Source organism: Equus przewalskii, chromosome 9 (genome assembly GCF_037783145.1).
Source record: "Equus przewalskii isolate Varuska chromosome 9, EquPr2, whole genome shotgun sequence".
Taxonomy (NCBI): domain Eukaryota; kingdom Metazoa; phylum Chordata; class Mammalia; order Perissodactyla; family Equidae; genus Equus; species Equus przewalskii.
The window spans coordinates 4,077,076-4,096,637 of NC_091839.1; the positions used below are offsets into that span (position 1 = coordinate 4,077,076).

Sequence of the window (19,562 nt, forward strand, 5' to 3'; positions counted from 1 at the left end):
GAGGAAGGGCTGGGAGATGTTGTCCTTCTTTTGGATTGCTAGATGCCCAGCTAAAACTTAGGGGTTCTGTTATCTTAGACTAGGAGTCTTTCTTTTCTAAACTTCCCCTTCCATTTCTGTTCTCACTATTGTCTAGAATTGTAGTTTTAACTTGTTATTGTTCATATATATTTTACATTCAGTTTTTAAGTTCTTTGGAGCTGAACTGCTTGGGTTTGAGTTCCACATTTGCTGTTTATTAGCTGAATAAACATAGGTAAGTCATTTGACCTCTCTGTGCCTCATTTTCCTTATTTGAAAAAGGAGGAAATAATCCTACCATATAGGAACCATATAAGATTGAATAAAGTAATTCCATAATACCTATCACATAGAATTCAATTAATTAATTCATATAAAGCATTTAGAATAGTTCTGATGCATAATAAGCACTGAGTAAATGTTGGTTATCAATATCATTAGGATTATTATTGCACTACTGGTTTATTTTTTTCTTCCTCAAGTGCATAGTTTAGTAGTTCTTTCAGTAGGGGCTGTGGGTACTATATGTTAAAATATGGTAATAGTTAAACTAGATACGGTGTTCTAGGTTCTTAGTTATTTTCCTTCAACATTGAAGATATTATTTCATTTTGTTCTAATCTGTCAATCTGTTGGTTATCCTTTTGTAAGTAATTGGTATGTTCTGTCAATTGACTTTTTAGATTTTCTCTTTCTCCTTGCTATTCTGCCGTTTCTTTACAACGTGTCTAAGAGTGGATGGTGCAAAATTTATTCTGTTAACACTTGGAATTTTTCGCTTAGAGAATTCATGTCTAACTTGAGCTTCTGAAAGTATAGGCACACCTTGGAGATGTTGTGAGTTTGGTTCCAGAACACTGCAATAAAGTAAATATCACAATAGAGAAAGTTACATGAATTTTTTGGTTTCCCAGTGCATATAAAAATTATATTTACACTGCGGTGGTAAATTAGTAGTAGTAGTCTATTAAAGTGTGCAGTAGCATTATGTCTAAAAACAATGTACGTACCTTAATTAAAGAGTACTTTTTTGCCAAAGATGCTAACCATCACCTGAGCCTTCATAATCTTCTTGCTGGTGGAGGGTCCTGTAAAAAATGCAGCATCTGAGATGCGTAATAAAATGAAGTATGCCTGTGTTAGCTGTTAATGTTTTCAAAGATCTTTTTCTCCCTCCTCCTGATCTTTAGACATAGATTAGTGTTTCTCTATCATCCATTTTTCTTAGCTTCTTTTTTGTATTTTTTTTATTACTCTGAACTGATTTCTGAGAGATTGTCTTAATTTAATTATTTAAATTATCATCTTTTTTTTTGCTTCCTGCCTGGTGTTTACTCCATCTTTTGAGTTTTCAATTTGATGACCATTTCTTGTTGTGTAGAGTTCTGGTTGGTTCTTTTTTTATGTCTGCCTGTCTTTTCCGATCTGCCTCTTTTGTTTCATGAATGCTATTCCATTTTTCACTTCTTGGCTGTCTTGAGCAGCTTTATTTCAGAGTCCTTTTCAGACTGCTGTCTTATGTCCATTTCTGCAGGTGTCAGCCTCCACCCCTCACAAAACTTTGTGAGGTTTTTTTTAAAGTTTATGATGTCATTGAACTACTTTGTGGACTTGGTGATTTTGTTTGAAAGCTCATATTGTGTGAACATTTTCTTTCAGCGGATTTCATCTGCGCTCCAGCCTCCAGATCCGTTTGTGTCTTTGGCTGTCACACCCTGAAGAGATAATGTAATTCCAGACCCCAAGATCACATGACATGGGCTCCAAATTACTCTAAAGAAGGATTAGGCCAGTTTATGATATCATCTTGCATTTCCAGTGTTACGCTTTATTTCAGTGATTTATGTTATTTAATAGGTGAAAGGTGTACCTCATCATTTCAATTTGTGTTTCTCTTATTGATACTTAGACTGAGCACTTTTCCAGAATTGCCTCTAGTTCCCTGATAAATGATTTCTGGGTTGAATTTCTTTTCTTTTCTTTTCTTTGAAGTCACACTTGTTTTTACCCAAGTGTAACTACCCAGCTTGATTATCCATATTATTCACTAAATGACTGCTGTCACTTTCCAAAAGTTGTATTTAGGCCCAGAGGAGAAGGGTGTTTGCAACAGTCTGCTTTAGATTTTTCCACCCTCTGGTTATTCAGATTCAGCCTGTTTTTCTAACACCGTCTGTATCTACTGTGCTGTTAAGAAGTGAGATGCACAACTGTGATCCTGAGCCATTTCTGAAACTGAGTTATAGTTGGTATTCTGGTTATTAGCACTGTGTAACAAACATTTTATAGTTTTTAGTGGTGTAAATCAACCGTTTTATAATGCTCCTGGATTCTGTGGTCAGGAATTCAGGGTGGGCACAGCAGGAAGGGTTTGTCTCTGTTCCACAGCACCTGGGGCCTCAGCTGGGAAGACTTGAAGGCTGATGGGGACTAAACAGATGGAGTCATTGGAAGACTCATTCAGTCACACGTCTGGCAGTTGATGCTGGCTTTTGGCTGGGACGTCAGCTGGGGCTGTCATCTGAAATACTGATAGTGGCCTTTCCGTGTAGTAGCTTGGGCTTCCTCACAATATGGTGGCTGGGTTTCAGAAGTGAGAGTCCAAGAGAGAAAGTCATAAATACATGGCATTTTTGCAGTCTAGCTTTAGGAGCCCCACGACCCCACTTCCATGTTGTAAACAAGCCCACCACGCTCATGGGAAAGGTGTAGAGAGCTCCTCACTTGAGGAACAGTGTCAGTCGCCTCGTAACAAAAGCATGTGTGTTGGGAGACATGTTGTGGCCCTCTTTGGAAAATATAGTCTGCCAAGCTGGGAAAATAAATTATGTTTAATTCTTAGTAAGCCAGTAAAGGAATTTTTAAAACATTTTTTTAAATATATTATAAGAGTTTAAACAAAATTTTTAAATTTAATCCTCTCAAGTAAGGTTTAATACAAAACTCTATTCTGTAATAATTTTGTGTATTAAGATTTTATGATAGTACTTTATAATCCTTTTTGTCCTATTTTCTAGTTATTAATATTTTCTAAGATAGCTTTTATATCACTATTTTTATTTTGCAGATAAAACAATAAAATGTAATATGGATTCATTGAGAGATTCACCTAAAAAGAAATCTGAAAAGAAACAACAGTGCATCTCTTTAAAAGATGTAAATAAGGTTGTATTTTTAAATGTTTATTAGATATAAAGTTCATATAATGTTGATTTTAAAATATTCTCCTTTAAAATCTACTGGTAACCAAAAATATGTTTTCTGTTAAAAATCCTTGGCTATGTGGGGCTGGCCTGGTGACGTAGTGGTTAAGTTTGCACGGTCTGCCTCAGCGGCCTGGGGTGTGTGGGTTCGCGTCCTGGGCACAGACCTATACACTGCTCATCAAGCTGTGCTGTGGCAGCATCCCATCCCACATACCAAACAGAGGAAGACTGGCAGTGGATGTTAGCTCAGGGCCAGTCTTCCTCAGCAAAAAGAGGAGGATTAGCAGCAGATGTTAGCTCAGGGCCAGTCTTCCTCACACGCAGAAAAAATCCCTGGCTGTGATAGTTTCATTCATGAAAAAATAGAGTTTGCATGTTTGCTGTGTTTCAAAAGAACAAGGTAACTCCTGCTCCTCTCTTGACAAGCCCTCGTTCTTGGCCTAGTGGCTCTTCTACAAAATTGGGTATTCTCACTTTAACAAGGGTGTGACCATCTGAGATTATAGGACACTCTAACAGTTAAGTTCAAGTCTAACCTGGCCCTCAGTCCCTTTGACCAGACAGAGGGAAGTAATTACAGGACAACGTAAGCACTGACTGTCTGAAATGCCAGCTGCCCGCAGCTGGGACGCTTCAAACTAGTGGATTTGGCAGTGGCGTGATGAACTTTCCACTGCTTTGTCTCTCCGTATCTGTGTTGTCTGAAAATTATCCGAGGTGATTGTTGTGAGAAGAATTCCCATGGAGTTTTGGTTCCTCAAGAATATATATCTTGCTGGCCTACAGACTCTTTCTGAAAAATATTTTTTTGCAGTGTGTTGAATCTTCAGTGTACTGGCCAACAAAAAGAGGCATCACCATATACGCTGACCCAGATATACCAGCAGCAAGGTACGATTTGAACGTTCAGTGGAATTGACTAGAGACTTAAGTATAAGTATTGTTCCATAAGACTGATGATAGGAAAGTATTTAATTAAAAAAAAAGAAGAATGGCCCTGGAAATTCTGATTAAATATATATTAATTTAAAAGAAAAACGTTGTGACAAATGGTTAGCAGGCACAATTGACCAAAAACATCATGGCTCTAGTTTCCTTGTTGCCTTATCAGGCAAGGTTGTTTCAGTAAGGCAGGTCCAACAAAGTTGTCTTGATGTAAAGGGTGGGTAAATGTAGGCCAGGTGGCAGTACAAGCTGGTGGAAGGCCAGGGATGGTTTGCTGAAGATGAGTTCCAAAGGCTTTGACTGGTAGTCTGTCCTCATCAAGATGCACATGAGTGATGTTAATGAGAGCGCAGAAAGGCCGTAATATTAGACCACTTCACATGTTGTGTAAGATCTTAAAGTGGGGTCCTTCCATTTCTCCCGCCTCCTGGACTCTATGCTAGTGTCGGCATACATTTGATTGACACATTTGTTATAAATGCTAGAATCTATTATCATTTGTATTTAAACAGCCAGTTATCTTTTAGAGAGATTTAAACAAACAGTAGGAAAAATATCCCATATCTTTACCTTTGTAGTTACCATCAGTGCTCTCTGCTTTTTGCGTTGATCCAGGTTGCCTTCTGGGCTCTCTCCTTCTACTTCACAATCTTCGTTCACTCTTGTATTGTGGGTCTGCTGGTGATGAATTGGTTCAGCTTTTGTATATCGGAAAAATTATTTCCACTTCATTTTTGAGAAACTATTTTTTGTAGGTATAGAGTTCTAGGTTGACAATTCTTTTCTCCCTGTATTTTAAAGATACTGCTCCACTCTCTGCTTGCTTGCGTTGTTCCCAATGCAGAACCCACTGTCGTCTTTTTCTTTGTTCCTCTATTTGCAACATATCTTCTTCCTCTCGCTGCTTTTAAGATTTTCTCTTTATTACTGGTTTGAGCAATTTAATTATTATATGCCTTAGTGTAGTTTCTCTCGTGTTTCTTCTACTTGGGCTTCATTAAGTTTCTTCATTTGTAGGTTTCTGTCTTTCATCAAATTTGGGAAGTACTCAGCTGTTATTTTTTGCACTCATCTCTTTTCTCCTCCCCTTTTGAGACTGATGAGACGAATGTCAGACTTTCTGATGTTGTCCAAAAGGTCCGAGGCTTTGTTCATCTTTTCAACCTTTTTTTTCTTGCTCTTTTTCAGATTAGTCATTCTCCTGGTCTGTTTTTAACTTAACTCACTCTTCTGTCATCTTCATTGCTATTGAGGTCATCCAGTGAATTTTTTATTTGATGTATTATATTTTTCAGTTCTAAAGTTTTTATTTGATTTTTTTGTAGTTTATATTTCTTTGGTGAGAACTTTTATCGTTCCATCCAAGCGTGCTCACCTTTCCTTTTCCCGTGGAGCATAGTCATAATGCTGCTTACAAGCGTTTGATGATTCCCACGTCCGAGCCATCTTGGGGTTGGCACCTGCTGATCATTGTTTCCCTAGACAGTTGATCTGATTCTCCTGGTTCTTTGTGTGTTGGGTAATTTTGGGTTGTATTCTGGGTATTTCGAATATTATGGTGAGAGACAGGTTTCTGTTAAAATCCTCTGGAGAAAGTTGATTTTGTTGTTTGTTTCAGCAGGAGGTCAACAGCTCCCCGAGGTTCAGACCTCACATTCTGTCTCACTTTCTGCGGATGCGGACTGCAGCGTGAGCTCTGTTCCCGGTCTTTCCGGGCGTGCTGCTGCGCTGGGTGTGTTTTGAATACGCTCATCTTGGGCCGAGCCTGGACTTGTGTTGGATCATAAACAGAGATAAGGGCCCCCCTTCTCCTCTGGCTCTTGCTCTCTTTTTTTCCAGGACTTTCCTCACCTTCACCGCCCTCTGATGCTCCCTCTGCTTGTTGCTCTGGCCAGGTAGATGGTTTCTCTTGGAGAAACTGCCATGCGGTTCTGTGTGATTGGGGCTGTTCGTGGAGCAAAACAGCAATAGAAATGAGAGAAGAAAAGATGGAGATTTTCCCCACGCAGGCTTTGGCCCGTGGGGTCCTCGTTTCCCAGCTCCCCTGGGGGAGAGAGAGGTCTTCTCTCGGGTTTCAGGGGACTGCACTGCTGTTGCCAGTGCAGCTTGTGGCTCCGTGGGTAGAGCTGGCCTTGGGGGTGGGGGTGGGGGCGCCAGGAGAGAAGACAAGAAAAAGTCAGCTGGGATCCCCCACACTCTGGTTTGGGGCTCCTCCTCCCTGTTCTCTGGCTTGAAATAGAGGGTTTCTCTCAGAGTTTTTGATGTCTACGCTCCCTACACAGTTCCAAGTGTCTGGCCAGCGTCGCTCAGGTCAACACTGAGAGATGGAGGAAGATGAAAGCCCAGAAGCTCTCCATGATTCTGGTGTTTTTGGTGTTTTGACTTCTCTCCGTGGTGGTTTTGTGCCTTATCCAGAGTTTCTGGTTGCGGCCAGCAGGAGAGAGGCTGCGGTGGGCTCACTTGCTTGGTGAGCGCCGGAGCTGTCACAGTGGTCTGCATGCTTACAGGGCTCGGCTTCAGTTCTCACGTGAACTTACTTACATAGATCAGCTTATTCCTCAGGGGCACTTCTTAAATTTTCTCACAGAAAATAAAGATGTTTTCAGGATTGGGGTAAATGGGTTCCAAAATTTTAATAAATGTTTTTGATTTCTAGAGCTGTATGTCAGAAGGCAAATGAGAAATCACTTAGATTGGCTGAGAAGAAAGAATACAATGAGAAGAATGGCTGTGTGAAGTACGAATTTTTTCTTGGCCTTGATTTTTTTATTGAAATAATTGTAATAAAAGTATAAGCAAGAAGAATTTACATATGATTTTATTATTAAATTTCAAACCTGCATTCCCATGAAAAAATATACATAAAGTGTCTTCTGTGGGCTCTGAAGTGAGTTTTTTCTTTTCTGTTGACTAGGGTGGATTTCTCTGTTTAAATTTCGTTCTACTGTAAATAGTCATTTCCTCCCTCCCCTTCCTGATTCTCTTGGTGAAGTGACCAGCTTTATGAAACAAATGAGATGGAGTTGCTCTTTGGGGCTGTTGATTTTGTGTGGGTTGGTGTTTGCTTTCTTCCCAGTTTTTTGATGTTATAGGTCTGTCACCTGCTGGAGAAACTAATTATTTGTAGTGTGGAATGTGGGGATTTTTTTGTTCTGCCAGATTCACGATGTATTCACTTACAAGTTGCTAACAATAGAGTAGTAACTTCATTCTATACTTGTTTAATCCACAAAATATTTTTATACCAATTTTTATGATTTCTTACCATAGCAGCCTAAAAGCACTCTTACATTCCAAGTAACTCTGGCTGCTCTGAAGCCATCAGAGTGACGTGGAGTTGAAGGCGGTTCAGAAGTGGGTGGATCGTGCTGCATCCACTCATTGGCCTGCGGTGACCGGGGAGAGGTGTTGACATGCAGCCATTCAGGCTGCCCCACTTCCCAGAGGCCACTCTGTGCTCCTGTAATGTCCTCTCACGTGGCAGGAGCTCCTCACGGGGTTCCAGGGCTGGGGACTCTGAAGGCTGCCACGGAGCCCGCAGATCTGGGGGTGGCTGTTACTGCCCCTGAGTTCATATCCTCCTCCCGGGGCATCCCTCCACCTTTTACCTGAACGTTGTGCTACAAGTGCTTATTTTCCTCGGAACCAAAGACCTGGCCTTATCCATGCAGCTCATTTCTTTCTTTAATCCATCAAATCACGTCTTGATAAATTAACCCAGAAATATTCTCTTGCCTTTTAGTTTTATATTGGAAGTTCGTATCTTATCTCCTGTTCAGCTAAATGCCCTTTACTCAGACCCCACTGATTACACGATGTCAGTTACTCTGTCAGTCCACTGTGGTTCCGGGATTAAACAGCAAAGAAGGAAGGAGGCAGTGGGTTTCTTAGAACCATGAGATGACCTGGTGATCACGCAGTCTTCTCCTTGGTCAGAGCAGGTGGTCCAGGGGGAGGCGGGCCGCAGGGGCCTGGCTCGACCACCATGGCCTTGTATCACAATGACCAAGGCAGGACAGAACCAGCCGTCATCTGAGAGCTGTGCCCTGGGAAGTGTAGTTCATTGTACCTGTCAAGGCGAAATTAAAGTAATAGCTCAATTGAAGAGAGATCAACGTTCTTTTTCCTTCAAATTGTCCTTTTAACTATTTTACAGATTATTGCAGTTTTTAAATCCTGATCCTTTGAGAGCTGATGGAATCTCTGATCTGCAGCAGGTATTACAACCCTAAAAAAAAGAAAGAAAACTGTTCACTCTTTAAATCCCTCTTCTTTCTCCCCCTGAACTTGAGATCAGAAGAGAAAGCCCTTAGATGGGGGGCTTCCCGGAGGACACCCTTTAGAAAGTACCTAGTGAATTATAGCTTTAGAGAAATTGCTCTTTTTTGATTTGGGCAGTAGATGACCTTCCTTTCATTTTGGTCGTTTTGGTAGTTTTTGATAAGCATATATACCTAGGTTTTTACCTTAAAGTCAGACTCTTGTGTTTCTTCGTTTCCATGAAGTTCTTGGTGTTCGGTGCTGAGCCCCAGCGCAGAGCCGTCTAAGCGTGTGTTCTCTTAGGTGCAGAGGTCCCCGTGGGGCGCGCGGCCACCGCTGGCCGTGCTCCGGAACAGCATCGAGCCGTGCCTGTCCCTCGGCTCGTCGCCGCTCTCCGCAGACCTGAAAAGGGTAACCAAGCTCCTAAAACCAACCTCGTGGGGGAACCCTGGCCTGTCCTAATGTGGACGGACGGTTAATAAACGGTTCTAAGGTTGCATTTGTGTAATTTCTTTGCTTTTGAAATTCTCCTTTAAGCTTTTGCTATTCATTTCTCATTTATTCTTAAGTCCAGGTCAACTTCTTATAAGTGAATAATTCTCTTCTGGAGAAACCGTTGTATAACTCCAGGCGCTTTTCTGAAATGCGTCTTCAGATGTGCCTCTGGAATGGATTAGGAAGGAGGAACAAGTTGCCAAAGCAGTTAGAATATACTTCTTAGCATTCTTTTCAAACTCACTTTATAGACCTGTGGTGAATTTCACCTCGTAAATTGACCATACATGTTTACCAACTTCTTTCTTGAGACCAAAAAAAAGTTTAAAAGATACATATTTTTTTTTTTAAAGAAAAAAAAGATAGAAGGAGAGCAAAGCCTTTAGTGGTGAGGAGGGTTCCTCAGGCTTTCAGACGGTGGGAGCAGGCAGCAGAGCCCGGCTGGCTGAGGGAGGAGGGAGTGGAGTGGGCGGGGGTGGTGAGCTGCCCCACCCTGTCTCCTGGACGTCCAGCCGTTTCTCAGGAAGGAGGTTGGAGGTGCTTTTTGGAACCTGAGTGGCCCTAGCGAACGACCTTTAGATGCTGCTCCTTGGGACTCTCCCTGTCAAAATGCCTGCCTGCTGCCCTGTCTTCCTCAGTGATGTGACTCTCACACGGTGACGAGCTTTGCCCCGCCCACAGATCTTCTAGTCTGCTTGTAGTGTCCCCCTGTGTTCACAGACATCAGGGATGAGGAGACGTTTGAAGAAAGCCCTCACCTAAAAAAAGAAGAAAAAATTGCTGCAGGAAACAATTTAGGGAGTAGAAGGAAAACGTTAGAAAATAAGTATCCTCAGAGATAAGAGAAGATGTATGTGTTTAACAGTAATAGGGTACTGCAAAAAAGGAAACTTTGAAGAATAAAAAGGGTTCTTGGAAATTCAGAATGTTATAGAAATAAAAATCAATAGTAGATTTGAGAGAGAAAAATGGAAACTAACAGAAAGTAGAACAAAAAGACAAAGAGATGGAAATAGAGGAGGAGAAAGAATTTGAGGATCAATTCGAGGTCCAATATCTGAAATGGGATGTCTAGAAAGAATGAAGAGGGCAGAAAATTCTGAGACGAGTAACACATGAGTCATTTCTGGACCTAATGGACATGACTCTTCAGGTTAAGAGAGTTTTCCTACCACGGGCCCAGCACAGCCGAGAAACAGGATCGCAGACATGTTGTGGAGCATTGAAACTGGAGAGATTCCAAGATCAGGAACGCTGCCAGAGAGAAGAAAGTGGTCCCACACGCGCGGTCAGGAATTAGAATGGCTTCAGACTTCTCCACAGTAACACTAGGAGCACCAGCTCCGAAATTCGGATGAAAAGTCCTTTCCAACCTGGAAGTCTTTCCTGAAACTATCCATGAAGGGTGGGGGTCCAAGGAAGGTGTTTTCAGACAGGCAGAGTCTCAGATTTACTTCCTCTGTACCCCTTGTCAAGAAGCCAGTGAAGTGGGTTCTCCACCAGACAAGAAAGTAAACCAAGAGAGAAGACGACATGAGTTGCAGACAAAAGGGTGATGGTGCAGGAAGGTCCCAGGATGACAGCTGCATCCTGGGTACAGAGTCATCAGCCCGGTCCCAGCTCGGGTGCAGGACCTGGGGACCAGGAGGTCACGGAGACGTGTGGAAGATAGTATCAGTGTTGCTGGAGAACTCTACTCTGTTGGAATGTTTGGGAGGTTTTAGTGACAGTTACATAGAAAAATAAGCAAATAAGGGTCTGTCTTTAAAAAGATTTACAAGCGAAGCTGATGCACCGGCAGATGATTAGGAGAAGAAATGACATCAGTTTTTGGTGAGCTTTAAGTACTTGGTTGGTCAACAGGCCACCTATTGGATCCTTTTAATTTGGAGCCCAGAAAAGCAAGAGTCTTACAGCAGGAATTTGGTGCTGGAAAAGATTCAGGGGGACTTAGCAAGTTAGGTCCTGGAAAATACCAGATTGAGCAATGTCTACTCATTGTTGGGGGTAAAGTGAGCAATCAGAGTTTTTATTGGTTTTCTTTACTTTATTGTGGTTTTTTGGTTGTTGTTGATGTTTTGTAGGCTCTTCAAAGAAATAAGTTTCCAGGACCTAGCCACACCGAGTCTTACTCTTGGCCTCCCATAGCACGTGGCTGTGACGTGGTCGTCATTGCTCACTGCGGAAATGACCCTCTGCTGTACCTTCCACCCGTGCTTACGATTTTGCAGACAGCGGGTTGCTACAAGTCGTTACCGAGTAGAAATGGAGTAAGTTGAAGACAATTTTGTTTTACAACAAAGTGGATTAAATATTTATTTTTAAGTTTTACACCTAACGTTTGGTAAAGTTTAGATTACGTTTACTCATTTGGTGTCCAAGCTGGCAGGATAGAAACTGCCCTCCGAGGACCTCCCTTCTGTCATCACGTCATTGATTCTGTCACACTGATTCCCGCCTGGATTCCCAGGCATGGGCCATCGGCTGAGTCGAGAGAGTCCTGGCTTTTAGAGACGAATACATGGTTTATAAAAATATGTCACTGACTTAATTCATCTGATTGTCACGACAGCCCTATGAGATGATCAGGCCTGATATTGTTCTCACCATTTTACAGATGAGAAAATTAAGCTCGTGAAAAGTTACTAGTATGAATTCTTCACAGCTGACGAGTGTGACAAGAAGTGGCATTGGAATTTAGGTTTTCTGCCATCTTGTCCCCTATTCTTCACATTATTTTCACAGCGCCCCACACTGTTTTTAATCCTACTTTATGTTTCCCACGCCTAAGAATCTGAAAATAGCTGAGAAAGATGATAGAAGGGAGAGAAATTGGGTGTGAGGGTCACGTGACGGTGGGGTAGTGACGTCTGCCTGCCGGGTTCTGGCCGTCAGGTGACGGACGTGTTTACGACCTCTGCTCAGATGCTGCCGCGAGGATGCTCTGCAGACAGTCCCGTCACTCGGTATGAGGGGGAAGTAGCAGCACCAAACACACAGAGTTGCGTTTTTGCAAAGATACTAGTTTATTTTTCTAATTATGCTGTGTAGCTTAATGATTTCCCTTTGGAAATCTGCGCTGGCTAAGTTACGTATTAATTTAATAAAATTAAGTGGACACGTTGGTGTCCCGCAGTCGGGCAGCCGCTGACCCCTGTTGATGAGATGCAGCTTGTGTTGAGATTGAGCCCCAGCAGGGCGGAAGCGGTGTCCGGGGCCTGCCTCTGTGTCTCCTCGCTTCCCCGCCTCCCCGCCGTCAGCCTGCTCGTAGTCCTGGCCTGGAAGCTGGCGCTCGCCTGGATCTCTCCTCTTGGGTTAGCTGAGGGCGCCTGTCCAGGAAGGCCTTTGGCAGGCAGTGCGCCTACAGGAGGTAGCTGTGGGGTAGTGGAGGGCAGGGCTCAGATGGTGCTAGAGTAAATTTAATCTCCCTGGGCAGAGGTGTTAACCTTTGTTAAGGCCCCTTTCAGGAGGCAGTTAGTGCCTCCTTGTGCTTGGGAGCAGGAGCTCTAGAGCCAAACCATCTGGTTTCAAATCCTGTTGCTCCTGTGTATTAGCTGTGCAGCCTTGGGCAACTGACTTCACCTCTCTGTGCCTTAGACTCTTCATCTGTGAGATAAGATAGTCATAGGTCCTATCCTGTAAGCGTGTTTTAAGGACTAAATGGAGTAATACTTGTGAAGTGCTCAGTTTAAGCCCTAGGAAAATCTGAGTCAGTGTGTCTAAATCCATTTTAATGACATCATATTTTAACTTTTCTGACCTATATGATGATGATAGCAAAAACTTGAATAGTGCTTCCCCTCTACAAGAAGATGTTCTGCATGCTTCACTTAGCCTATGTTGGATTCCTAACTTTTATCCAAAATCCTGTGAATTTGTTTGCTTTGCAGCCTCTGGCAGTCTTCGTGTGCCCTGGATGGAAGAAGGCCCAGTTTGTTTTTGAATTATTGGGAGACTACGGCACGTCCTCCAGGCCGCTTCATCCCGTGTTGTTAACCATCGGACTCCACAAGGACGAAGCCAAAAATATGAAGCTTCCACGGGGCTGTAAGCGCGCTTTCCAAGCTGTTTGGTTTTCCCTGCAGAACACGGGGGAACCCGGCCAGGCGGGCCTGGCGCCGGCAGACACGGGTCGTGTGCTGACCGTCACCGTCCAGACCTCACCTCTCAGCTCCGGACGGGTGTGGCTGGTGGAGGTTTGATCTTGGCTGGCGTCTGTTTCACTGAGAAAACTGCGTGATTGCGGTCTTTTATCAGCTGTTTCCTGAGCACCTCCTGTTTGTTTGAGGTTGACTACAACCAGGTTGGGAGCCCGGGTGTGGAATCAGATGATGACACGGCCTAGCCTTGTCTCGCCTCAACCCCCTGAGGAAGAGAAGCAGCTTTTTGTTTAATTAGAAGACGTTTCTAGAAAGTGTGTGGAATCTTAGCAAAGGGAATGTTAGACCTCTGGAAAACCTACAAGGCGCATTGTTTTTTCTTTTAAACTGTAGGTGATGTGATTGTTACGACACCACACAGCCTCCTGAGACTTCTCAGATATCAGAGCTTGTTGTTTCTTAGACTCTGTCACCTGATCCTGGACGAGGTGGAGGTATTATTCTCTGAAGCCAGTGAACAAGTGAGTACGGCACCGTTTAGATGTCGTTACTGCTCAGAAAAATACACACACACGTATATATATAAAATTAAAGTCTTAACTGCTTTTAGGAATAAGGAAAAGCGTCTAGCTGGAGAAGAATCCAGTTAATCTAAAAAAAATTTTCTTTTAACTTGTATAATCAAGAGAGAGAACATTTGTCTGAAATTTCCTTCCCAATGTTAAAGCTCTCTTTGAAGAGCAAAAATTCTTTCCCAGAGAGGTTTCTAAAGTATTTAATTAATATTTTTCTGATTATGGAAGCAATAATTTTTACGGTATAAAATTGGAGAAATAGAGAAGAGCCCTTGAAAAACCCCGATATCCGTAATCTTACACTCAGAGGTAATCACTCTTACTGTTTTGGAATATTTCCTTCCTTTTTATAATCCCTGTGTCTGTTGATCCATATAATTAATAATACCAGGACCTTATTTTATGTGCTAGTTTGTAACTTGCATTTTTCAGTGAACAGCATCGTGAGTATTATTACTATTCTACAGCATGACTGTTACGGGCCATATGGTATTGAATCCTGTGGGCATGACCGAATTGATTTTTAAATTTGTCTAAAGAACATACATCTTTTTTTTTTTTTTTGAAGATTTTATTTTTCCTTTTTCTCTCCAAAGGCCCCAGTGCATAGTTGTGTATTTTTAGTTGTGGGTCCTTCCAGTTGCGGCATGTGGGACGCCGCCTCAGCACGGCCTGATGAGCGGTGCCATGTCCGCACCCAGGGTCCAAACAGGCGAAACCCTGCGCCGCCAAAGCGGAGCGTGCGAACTTAACCACTGGGCAGTGGGGCCAGCCCAAGAACATACATCCTTTTTGCAGGTTTCCCTTAGGATAAATTCCTAGGAAGGGGATTAACCAGTCAAAGACTATGACTTCTTAACAAGGCTTTTGTTGGGAGTAGGGTAACCTGATACCAAGAGCATTCACTGGGAGCGGTGATGGCCTCAGCTTCAGGTCCCAGCTTTATGTGGGCCTGTGCAGGGCTCCTGAACTCCTCTAGCATCTCGGTTCCGTTTGCAGAACTGCGGTCTGGTGTCCTGCGTTGCACGGCTGACTTTCCGGGCGCGTAGCCCGCCCCGCTCCGTTGGGCACTGCGCCACGTGCCGTGCCCCTGCACGCCTGTGGTCGGGCCCCCCAGCCTTCTCTGCCGTTGTTAAGTGTGGCCTCTCGCAGCTCAGTCTGTTTCCCTGAGTCCTTGTGAAGCTGAGCATTGATTCCTGCAGGCCATTTGTCCCTGCTCTTCTCTGAGCTGCCTGTTCCTTCCTGTGCTTATTTTCCGTCGGTGAGATCATTTTTTAAAACCAGTCTGCATAAGTTTTTATATAAGGAGGTTGATCCTTTGTTATGTGTGTTACACATATTTACCCAGATGCTGTCTGTGTTGTGTTCATACTGAACATTTTCTCCTTTTTTAGTTTTTCCTCTACTTTTATGTTTGTAAAGCCTTTCCCCACTCTGAGAAGAGAGAATATACAATCCTTTACCTTTTATATTCTGTCAAACTAATTGTTATTCTCTTTTGAAATAAAAATGAATTAATTATACTGATTTTTTAGATGTTTGCTATATTAGATAACTTTAAAAAAAATATTGAAGTTGAAGAAAGGGAATCGGCACCCCGTCAGATCGTTGCGGTCGGAGTTCACTGGGACAGACACGTGGAGCATTTGCTCCGAGAGTTCATGAGCGAGCCGTCCGTGGTGATCACGGCCCTGGAGGAGGGCGCTCTCTATGGCAGTGTCCAGCAGGTGAGGAGGCACGGGTGTGCTGGCGCCGATGGCCTCAACCAGTGACCTTTACTGCACGGCTTAATATTAAAAGATGATAGCTCCAGTTTCAGACACAAATCTGTAATATTTAAGTTGAATATTGATTTAAGTATTGAAGTTTACGTTGATTTCTCATGCATTCTTTTCTATTAAAATCATACCTTACCTATGAAAAGTGAAACTGCAGCCCCTTGAACGTTTTTCCGTCACGTTGTTCTTGTATTTCATTACCAGGTGGTGCATCTTTGCCTAGAATGTGAAAAAACCTCTACTTTACTCCAGACTCTTGATTTCATCCCAAGTCAGGCACAAAAGACGCTGATCTTCACCTGTTCTGTAGCTGAAACAGAAACAGTGTGCAAGGTGAGCCCTCCCGCACGTGGTGTTCTTACCGGGTGTTTAAACTGTGATCGAATCGCGAGTCTGCAGAGAATTACTGAGGTAGTTACATGTTTGACATGGGAATACAATTTTATAAGTTTAGCATCACTCAGGGGAGGAGGTGGGTTCTGCTGCGAGTGCTGATAGCAGTGGAGGGGCGAGCAGGAGGCTTGACACCGCCAGGGGTGGGGGTGGGGGGTGGGACGGGACGGGGGGAGTGGGGGCCATGAGGTGGGACCAGCCTTCCCGCTGATGCGAACATCACCCAAGGGAGCAGTGCCTCCTGTCAGGATGGAGCATCATCCGACTCAGGAAGAAATCCAACCTCTTCTGTACCTTTGTTTAAGAAAATAGAGAAGGTGACATTGAAATATGTTATCATGTAACCAGAAAAGCCAAATAAATTGGCTGAAGATTTAGTTAATCTGATTTTGTATAAATCATGCTAAAATGTAGAAACCAGGCCAAATTCAAAATAAAGTATAAGAATCGGTAGTACATCCACCTTTCAACAATAATGAGCTAGAAGGTGTAGTGAAAAAGCTCCTGTTGATAATAGTACCATAAATTTGGTGCGTACATATACAGGTGTGTGTATCTACATACACACACAGATATCTGTATATTTATATATGTGCATACATACGCACACATGTACACATGCACATATATGTACACACACACGTATGGATGCATTATTTAAAAACAAAAGTAGGGGCCGGCCACATGGCTGAGTGGTTAAGTTCACATGCTCCGCTTCAGTGGCCTGGGGTTTCCCTGGTTTGGATCCTGGGCATGGACATGGCACTGCTCATCAGGCCACACTGAGGCGGCTTCCCACATGGCACAACCAGAGGCACTCGCAACTAGAGTATACAACTGTGTACTGGGGGCTTTGGGGAGAAGAAGAAGATTGGCAACAGATGTTAGCTCAGGCGACAATCTTAAAAAAAATTTAAAAATTTAAAAAATAAATGAAAAGGAAAGTAGTTTTAGCAAAATAATGTTTGTTTCACTTGAGCAAGTTTTTCTATATAAATTATTGAATTCTGGAAATATATTTATTTAAATTTACAATCATCTCCTTCTTCGAATTAGTGGCTCAGTGAGATAACGCCGTCACAGATAAAGTGGCGTATGTGATCATTAGTGATAAACAATTGACTTCAAGCTTATGTTCCTGACTGTGACATGGCCTCTGGTTTCATCTTTAGGTAGTAGAAAGCAGTTCCATATTTTGCTTGAAAATGCACAAAGAGATGGTTTTTGATTTAAAAAATGTTTTAGAGCAGTGGAGGAAGAAGTTAAGTTCTGGCTCTCACATTGCGTTAGGTAAGTGTTTTCATTTGTTTATCTTTAGAGAAGGCTGAGCTTGTAGGAATCATGTCTTCAGTTCATTGATCTGTCCTCTCTCCAGATTGCTCAGCATCTCCCAGATTTGCTGAGAACTTATTAGTAGTGTTAATTCCAAAATGAAGATTAACCTCCACTAGGATTTTGGTCTTTAGGTGGATCCAGGTGCCCCCGGGCGCTCAGGTCAGCAGGCAGCGACCCCTAGTCTAGTCCAGACATTGTCCCTGGAGTTCCAGCCTGGGGATCGCTGTCTCATTTATATATATTACATATGTATGCGCCTATGATGAAACACGGTCATCAATGGTTGGTAGACTTAATATTAGAAATATGAGCATCAAAATGTATAAAATAAGTGTAAAACATGTGGGCAGCCTATATTTGTGCTAAAAAGAGACATTTTTCAAGCTAAAAGGGAGAGCACTTCTCTCTGGAATTTAATCACTGGTTGTGACATTTTTCGAAAAAAATGGGCAAGAAGTGTCTTTGCATCTAAAAAGTAAAATGCAATAAAGAAATATGTTGAAGGACGGTTGGTGGACTTGCTCTGTGGAGTAAGCGCAGCGAAGCTCCAGCCTCATCTGCGGTTGTTGGACTCTTTCTCCAGCCTTGACTGATGATTGCATCCCGCTCCTGGCCATCACTGATGCCACGTGTGTGATTCACTTCAGCTTTCCTTCCTCTCCAAAAATTTTTGGTGGACGCCTATATTGCATGTCTGATCATTTTCACAGTTCAGCCGAACAGGTTTGATTAATTTTTATCATGTTTTAATATTCCACTGGCATTTTCTGGGTACTGACAAATTCAGACTCCCTGAAGCTTCATCACTGAGACTGATGTGGATGACCTGCTTCCTTTGTTCACCCCCGCTTTTAAGGGTTCTCCTGCAGAACAGGGAGATATAAAAACCAAATCTGTGTTGCTGCTGACGGAGAGAAATGCATGCCATGCAGTTGGTGTCCTGCGCTACTTGGAGCGAGCAGAGGCCAAGATTCCACTGGAGCTGTACGAGTTCACTGCGGGGGTTCTGGAAGCCAAAGAAGACGAAAAAGCCACCAGGCCTCTTTGTCCGTATCTTAAGGCTTTTGGTTTTTGCAAGTAAGCCAGTCATCTTTTTTTAATTGAGATACAGCATACAGTAGACAGAGACGATAAGTTTGCGGCTTGGTGAACTGTCATGTGTGGGTGCCCCCATGTAAGCCACCTGCTCTGAGGGAGCACCCCGGATCCCCTCGTGCCCCTTCCCCAGGAGTGAGCACCCTCCTGATAGCTGTCAACGTTGATTAGTTTTGCTTGTTTTTGAACTTCGTATAAATGCCATTATAGTACATTCCACCTAAATCTGTGACATTCATCTGTTGTTGTGGGTGTCGATATTTGTTATTTTGTGGCTCAGTTTCCATTGTACGAGTATCTTACCATGTACATATTCATTCGTCTGTTGGTGGGCCTGTGGGTTGTTTCCAGTTTTTGGTTATTTATGTATGAAGCTGCTATGAACATTCTTGTACCTGTCTTTTTGTGAAAATACGCACCCATCTCCTGGGGTACATACTTTGGAGTGGAATTGCTGGGTCATAAGGTAGACGTATGTTCCCCTTGTCCAAAGCGGCTGACCATGTCACGGTCCCAGCAGCAAAGTGTGAGAGAGAGTGAGTTGCTCCATATTTTCGTGTTCATGAGGGTGGCGTGGTAAATCACTGTGATTTTCGTTTGCGTCTCTCTGATAATAAGTAGTGTTGAATGTCTTTTCATATGCTTGCGGGACGTTGACTGTCCTCTTTTTGTGAAGTGCCCGTTCGGGTCTTTTGTCCTTTTTTTAAATGGGGTGTTTATCTTTTTCTTACTGGTTTGTTGGGGTCTTTTATTTATCCTAGATATGAGAGTGCTTTGTCAGATGTTTGCACTGAGCGTGTCTTCTCCCAGTCTGTGGCTTGCCTTTTTACTCTCTTAATAGTCTTTTGATGAACAGACATTTTTAATTTTGAAGAAGTATTTTACAGTTACTGTTTTTGTGTCCTTATTTAAGAAGAAGTATTTGCCTATCTCTGGATCGTGAAGACATTCTTCTGTATTTTGTTCTAACAGCTTTATAGTTTCAGCTTTCACATTTAGGCGTATAATCCATATTGAGTTAATTTTTTATGTAGTGTGAGATATGGGGCAAGGTTTACTTTGCTACAGCATCATATATTTAAAACCTCGTTGTGTTCTCCCGAATTGGTGCCTTTGACATAGACCAGATGATAGTCTCTGTGGTCCGTTGTGGGCTCTCTCTGTTCGTTGGGCTGTACGTCTGTCCTTCCACTCGTCCTGAACTTTCTCGAGTACGGTAGCTTGTGCTGTAGCGAGTCATGGAAGCTGGTGTATCAGTCCTGCACCGTTGCTCTTCTTCAGGGTTGTTTTGCTATTTTTAGGTTTCTTGCATCTCCATATACATGTTAGAATAGACCTGTCAATTTCTTCTAAAACCCT

At 42.8% G+C, this 19,562-nt stretch overlaps 1 protein-coding gene across 4 annotated transcripts in view; it reads left to right on the plus strand.

Moving 5' to 3' along the window:
- The window catches only part of TDRD12 (tudor domain containing 12), an 86,254-nt gene that overhangs the window by 40,915 nt on the left and 25,777 nt on the right, over positions 1-19,562 (plus strand). For 2 of the 4 annotated variants that reach the window (XM_070557336.1, XM_070557337.1), the window contains exons 10-22: positions 3,089-3,186; positions 4,042-4,118; positions 6,829-6,909; positions 8,329-8,389; positions 8,736-8,843; positions 11,012-11,197; positions 12,818-12,974; positions 13,421-13,548; positions 15,138-15,329; positions 15,585-15,713; positions 16,946-17,063; positions 17,692-17,831; positions 17,965-18,185. In XM_070557336.1, coding sequence (XP_070413437.1) covers positions 3,089-3,186; positions 4,042-4,118; positions 6,829-6,909; positions 8,329-8,389; positions 8,736-8,843; positions 11,012-11,197; positions 12,818-12,974; positions 13,421-13,548; positions 15,138-15,329; positions 15,585-15,713; positions 16,946-17,063; positions 17,692-17,831; positions 17,965-18,185 — 1,696 coding nt within the window. The remainder of the gene's footprint in view (positions 1-3,088; positions 3,187-4,041; positions 4,119-6,828; positions 6,910-8,328; positions 8,390-8,735; positions 8,844-11,011; positions 11,198-12,817; positions 12,975-13,420; positions 13,549-15,137; positions 15,330-15,584; positions 15,714-16,945; positions 17,064-17,691; positions 17,832-17,964; positions 18,186-19,562) is intronic. The other 2 variants (XM_070557338.1, XM_070557339.1) reach the window with 1 other exon arrangement.